This window comes from Cryptomeria japonica, chromosome 7 (genome assembly GCF_030272615.1).
Source record: "Cryptomeria japonica chromosome 7, Sugi_1.0, whole genome shotgun sequence".
Taxonomy (NCBI): Eukaryota; Viridiplantae; Streptophyta; class Pinopsida; order Cupressales; family Cupressaceae; genus Cryptomeria; species Cryptomeria japonica.
The window spans coordinates 852788135-852794829 of NC_081411.1; the positions used below are offsets into that span (position 1 = coordinate 852788135).

At 34.7% G+C, this 6695-nt stretch overlaps 1 protein-coding gene across 1 annotated transcript; it reads right to left on the reverse strand.

Moving 5' to 3' along the window:
* Positions 1–3952: 3952 nt before the first annotated feature.
* Positions 3953–4900, reverse strand: LOC131028949 (uncharacterized). The gene has a single exon (XM_057959333.2). It carries the CDS (start codon positions 4621–4623, stop codon positions 4162–4164), a length of 462 nt encoding a protein of 153 aa, XP_057815316.2. The 5' UTR covers positions 4624–4900; the 3' UTR covers positions 3953–4161.
* Positions 4901–6695: the final 1795 nt, after the last annotated feature.

Below are 6695 nucleotides of genomic sequence, written 5' to 3' on the forward strand. Positions count from 1 at the left end.
CAAGTCGATTATATCATTCCGGCTAACTTGGGTATCTACCAGATAATCTTCTTCAAGATCATCCTGATCTGAGATATCAGGTTCGCCGCCGTCTTCAACATGCGGTGCAGGTGGCGAATTTTGTACTTGTACTTGTGATGATGTACCTTCCTGATTTTCACCAGTACCACAATCTTTTCCAATGCCAAAGTACGAAGACAACGTTCTGCTTTTTGTTGGCCTCTCTTGGCCTTCCCCACATTCAGGTTTCCTACCCCTCTTCATGTTCGACATCTCCAACGAAATAAAGGCTGCCAAAAAAATATCAATTTGTTGAAGAAGCAATAATAGACTATAATGTATAATATACCACTTCAAAAATATTATCGCTCACCTTTAGGCTTTAGGTCACTAGCAGTCGCCAATACAGTCAACAACAATGATTTTCCTTGGTTTGAAACTTCGCTATTGATCAGAATTCAAAGCCTAGAACCCACCAGATTGTGTTGAGATAGATTTGATCTTTGCATGTATTTATACCAATCCTTATATGGCGAATTCCACGGGAATTTTATATGGTATACAAATATTTGGCGAATCTCGCGTAACTATAACACGACTTATGTAATTTTCGAGGCGATTATAGGTCATCCAAATATGACTTATGTGATTTTCGAGGCGATTATAGGTCGTCCAAATAATAGGCGAATACAATATAGTTGGCGAAAGTTGGGGTGAATGGAGACACGCGTCGGCAAGATGTCGGGCAAATTGGGTCCCCCTGGCTAACAAATCTTCACATGCCTATAGACGAATTAAGGTCATCTATTAAGGCAACCTCAAAGAGTGTAGGCAAAACAATTAAATTTACCGTGTGTCCACCATATATTGTATTGGCGAAATCATCGCATAGAAACATTTAATTGCATAAAACATATGGCGATCGGGCCGTGACTTTGACGAAAATTGATAATGTTCTGGCGACATGGCCACCCCCAGATGGTACAAAATATTCGCCATTTCCGACATGGCCGACGTGAAAATTCGCCATTGGCGAATATTCGCCACTAAAGTAAACTCTGTCTTGGACACAACTGCTAGATTTTGAAGGCCTCCTCTTTCACTGTAGGAGATGCTTCTCTATAGGTCGTCTTGCTTCAGACTGCTCCATTTCGCGCCACAAACGTGTTTCTACTTGGTGGAGGAATGCTACTGTTGATCACTTAACAGTCAATGCTCCAGGCTCTACTCCTGTTGACTCCTCCCATGAGGATGATATCCCCTCTCAGGATAAGGTCATGACCCTCACAACTACTATTGCCCCTGTGGCTCCTTCTGTGGCCTCATTTCCTGAGGTCCCTACTACAACTTCTCTTGTTCAGCAACCATCTTTTGATGTTGAACCTGTTTCTGGTGTTGTTTCATCACAGCATGTTGTTGCTCTTTAGCAGCCTCTTGTTGTTCTGTTGCAGCACCCTGTTGACTCTTTTGATTGTAACCATGCGGGGTCCCTTCCGATGGATCTCTCTTTTGATGGTCCCAATGACAGCATCGCCTGGATTGTGGTTGCTCACAAGTGGAAGGGGAAGTCTTCTCCCCTTCCCCAAACCCCCCTTGTCGAGATTTGGGTGGTCCCCCCCCCCCCCTCTTGATTGGGTGTCTTCATTGTTTTCCAATTGGATAGGTTTTCCTTTGCCTGTCTGACTGGGTTTGGTTTTGTTGCCTCTGGGTTGTTGTTTTGTTGTCAGCATCATTTCTTGGTGTTGATGTTTTCAATTGATAGTTTTTTACTATGTTAGAGTCAGCACCCTAGTTAATGTTGCTTTACTAATCAAAAGCAATGCATTATGGTACTAATAAAGTTGAACAACTCCCCCAATTAAATATTAAAAATTTAAATATTGGGGGTACAAGTTGATGGCCATTGCTACAAGTGAAATATTTTAGTGAACTTTTAATTATCATGTATTTTGTTTTTTCAAAGATAGTGATTGAGAGCTTGGCTAAACAAGAAAGTGGAACAAGGCAGTAAGGACCCCTTCCCCTAGTTGATCATTATAAAGGAAAATAAAAATACTAGGGTGAATAAATTAATTAAGGAATAATCTTAATAATTGAGTTGTGACAATCAACTGAAGATAAATAAATAAATAAATAAATAAATTATAAAGAGGTTAGAGGTTGTCTAGTTTTGTGTGTGGTTTGATGGTATTGGTTTGTAGATTTATTTTATAATTTAAAATGATTTTTCAATATTAAATATGAATATGACACGAGAGAACAAATTAAACTCTTTTTCATTTAGGTTTAAAATTACGACATGAAATTGGTCAAGTCAATAATGTGGCATTGTGAAATATAAGTGCATGGAATTAACATTTCATGTTAAAACTCATTTTGTAAAATTCTAGAATCTAGAAACTATTTCATTATGCAAAGGGATTCTCCTTTAGTCATATCTTTAGGTGGACCAATTTAAAAGGCTTTTAACAAAGATCAAAGACAACAAAGAACAATGCTAAGTACACAAATGTTGGTGTAATAATGAATATGCTCAAATATAGTACTTGAATGATGTAAAAGTAGTGATGAGGGATCTTTAATTTTTCAAAAAATGAATTAAGACATATCTTCTTATACAAGACACTAAAATACAATTTGAAATGTTGTACACTTTAAGTTGGTGACTGGTTGGAGGGGAACAACATGGGCCCAGTTTGAATTTTGAAAAGATGGGTCAAATTTGTATTGTGAAATTGAACTAAGTTTGTTTTCATGCCATTAATTGAATGAACTAAATGAATTGATAAATTGAAGATCAAAACTTGTTCTTCATAGTTTATATAGAAGGAAAATCATGTCAAATTTAAAGAATATACCAACTCTTAGTGTGAAAACCCTCCACTTTATTTGTGTGAAAGATAACTCAATCAAAATGAATCTAAAATGAAGAAAATATATATAACATCCAAATTTCACCATTAAAATTGTTAAATTTTATTTCAAAACATATGCATATTTATTTTTACAACTATTAAACTAAAATACAAAACATATATGCATTTATTTTTAAAACTTATTTTAAAAAATAATGATTAACTTGAACATTTATTCCTTAATAGTTTACTTTATTCTATATATATATATATATATATATATATATTTTAAAGTGATTAAGATTCATATTCTACTATATATTAAAAAAATCGTTAATAAAATTATGTGAGAATACATTAAATTAGAATTTAATGGTTATTTGATAAATTATAAAAATATTATAGAATATTTGATGAATTCTTAATATGATCTAAAAAAGGTCAACCTAAATATCAAATTCTTAAAATAAATATTAATTTAGATATTATTTTTATATATTCACTATCGTGGAATCTACAAAAGTGTATTACTTTATAATAATGATTATTCTATGTTATTCTTAGAATCTACATTTTGGATCACATTCTATGATTCTATAATCTATCATTAAAACACTCTTAACAGTTTTTAATAATGTTTGTTTTAAAAAATCTTTTTACAAGATAATCTTAAAAATCAATAAATTTAGATTCAAACGCATTTTTAAAAAAAATTAAATTAAATACAAAATTATTCTAAAATTAAATTTATTTTGATATGATTCTAGATTTTTGAATTGAATTGTGTAAAAATAAATTTGAATGAATATTTCGAATCACACTATCACACTCATGACATCAAGATAGAAATCTGAGAAACATTCATGGGACAATGAAACCACATTTTAGCTACTAAATTTAAACTGAAGATACTAAACAATCGTCAGGGGAAATTTTTTGAAATAACTGTTTTCACAATTGTTTGATTCAAAACAACTGAAATCCTTCTCCAATTTCAATTGTTTGATTCAAAACAACAGAAATCCTCCTCCAATTTCACAATTGTTTGATTCAAAACAACTGAAATCCTCCTCCATTTGATTTCATTGAATCGCCAATCAACAGAAACAGATAATAATATTTTCTTAAAATTAAAGGAAATAGAAAATATATAAAGAGAGAAATGAATGCAACTAACTGCAAGGCCTGTGGAGAAAATAAATCACAACTCTCCATGACATATTATTTCCAGAACAAAAAACAGGTTAAACATCGAATTGAGAAAAGAATACGCTCTGGAAATCTCAGAAAACGCTAAAACAAACAATTAAAGATGATTTGTGAGCACCTCTTCTCTGATCTGCTTAACGAGCTCCTCCTTACCGAGATCAGCAAATTCGGATCTGCGCATCCATGTGACCGTGAGCTTAGACTCGGCCGTACCGAGAGCCCAGTCATACCAAGGCCCAATGTAGTGCAAGAAATCCTGCGAATCGCAAATTCGGTGGCGATTCTTGGAAACAAAATCGAGCAAAGCTTTGTAGGAGAAAATGTCGGCGCTCCGAAAGGGCCTGTCTTTGCCATCGCCCACCCAGTGTTCGATCCCCAGGCCTCCCACTCCTTCCATGGACATTTGCACGCACGCCTGAACTGTGGCATCCAGATCTGGCAAACACTCTTCCACAAGTCGCTGGATCGAATCCTCTGGCACAGCATTTTGCTTCGCCATGTGCAGATCAGCGCCATTGTTCAGTTTTGCGGTGGAATTTTCACAGATCTCGGACGCCATGAGGTCGCAGGTTCGAAACCCTTAAGATACTGAATTTGTTGTTTAGACAAGATTTGGTGTCTAAAAGAGCTTGGGCAAGTAGAAGGAACGAACAAGGGTTTAGTTTTGGTAGTACAAAGGAAGTTCATGAAATTTTAACGATTTTCATGCCTGGTTTACCGCAATTCAGCGGCAAAACTCACTCAGCCTTGTACGCCGCCTTCATCGCTCGTTTGGGAAGTTGAGTTTAACTCCAGATGGGTGTTTATTCTTAACTCTTAACTCAACTTGGTTTTGGTAGGAGTTAAGGACACTCCCAATTGTTTTAATGTCAAATCCAGGCATCAATTTGGCTGTATCAGGGTGGAGGAAAACTGTGTATAATTTTTTAAAAATATTTTTTTAAGTGTGAAAATATGTGCTAAAAAAATCACATGATGCCAAAACATAAAAAAAATGTTAGGGAAAAACAATTTACTTGGGACCGTTGATTGTACACCTCATATTCATATGATTTGAAGAGTGGAAAGTTAATGAAAATTTAATTTACGAGGTGGAATTTTACATCTGTAAAATTAATTTACAAGGTGAAGAGTTAAAGGAAACTTAATTTACGAGGTGGAAAGTTCATGGAAAAATAATTTACGACGTGAAAAGTTAGTGGAAAGTTTCAATCACATTGCAGTTGATTTAGCAAGTAAATTACTTATTGTTAGGAGTTTCCTGAGCATCCTTATAAGGTTTTGGTCCTTTGAATGAACTCTACTTGGAAAGAGTCACTAAATCTCTCCCTTATTTATATTTGTTAATTTTGGTCATTGTTGGGTTTGTAATGATGTTACATATTTTCTCATCAATAGGGGGTGTCGTCAAGCATTTTTCTACATACTTATAAACAATAGCATTCCCACATAGCAAAGGTTTGAAAAGTATTTTGGAAGTATACTTTCATTGTGATTAAGTAATCTTAATTTAGATTGGCTTTTTGGTTCTTATTATATCTTGTTCTTTTGGGGAAGTATTTTTTAAGTACACTTTCTTTGTGATCAAGTAATCTTGTTTTAGATTGGCTTTTGGTTCTTATTATATCTTCTTTTTTTTCATCATCTGGGGTGTCCCTACAACCCGTTCTGATCTCCCCTTAATGAGGTGAGTTGGGGCGAGAATAGTCCCCAAGGGTGATGGTCACAACCCATGAGCACCCGCCACCAAGTAAACCAAGGTGGGAGTTGAACTCGGGGCATCACAAAAGATTGGTTGCCTTTATCCAACTATGTTGTCCCTATGGGCTTCTTGGTGGTTTTTTATTATGTTTATTTATGATTAAGTGATCTTGTTTAAGATTGGCTTTTTTATCCTTACTATACCTTGGTGGCATTTTAGTTATGATTATTTTTTATTCTCTTGTGCTAGGTCCTTCCACCCTGTGAGTTTTATGGGGTTTCTATTGGATGAGTTATGATGTCTTTCATTAGTGCTAGTTCTATTTATGTGCGGACTTGATTTTCATGTTCATGTGGTTTGTTTTAGGGTGAGTGTGAGGTTGTGTTGTTAGTTTGTGTTATGGTGAAGAAATCATGTGGTAGTAACATATGTGATTGGTTTCATCAAAGCAAGATATTTGACAATCATTTGTATAAAAATTTCCATTGCTTGAACTCAATCTCATTTAACTATGTCAAATGTTGTTTTGGATATAGAATAACTAGAATGGTGGTTTGGTGTGTTACCCTCCTCAATTTCCTGAGGCATTTTGTTCTCACGTTATTAAAAAAATGAGTGTTTTATTTAGTTTGGGCTTGTGTAAGTCTTGGTTTTTGTTTTGTTGAAGTTTTTCTTGAACTGAACCTCTCACTTGAACTAGGGATAACTTCAAGAAACCACCCCCCGGGCAACTGTGTAAAATCCTGGCGAATCGGACATTATTTTCAGGGGGGGGATTTTCATATTGATGGCGAAATTTTTTTAAAAAATAGGGAAAAAAATTATTTCATATTGGCGATTTTTTTTCTAGGGTACGAAAATTCCATAAATTTCTGGCGAATAATACCTTGTTCTATGGGAAAAATATTTATTGTGGGAGGCGAATATTT

Excerpts from the sequence above, each read along its gene's own strand:
- LOC131028949 (XM_057959333.2), bottom strand. The coding sequence starts at position 4,623 with ATGGCGTCCGAGATCTGTGAAAATTCCACCGCAAAACTGAACAATGGC.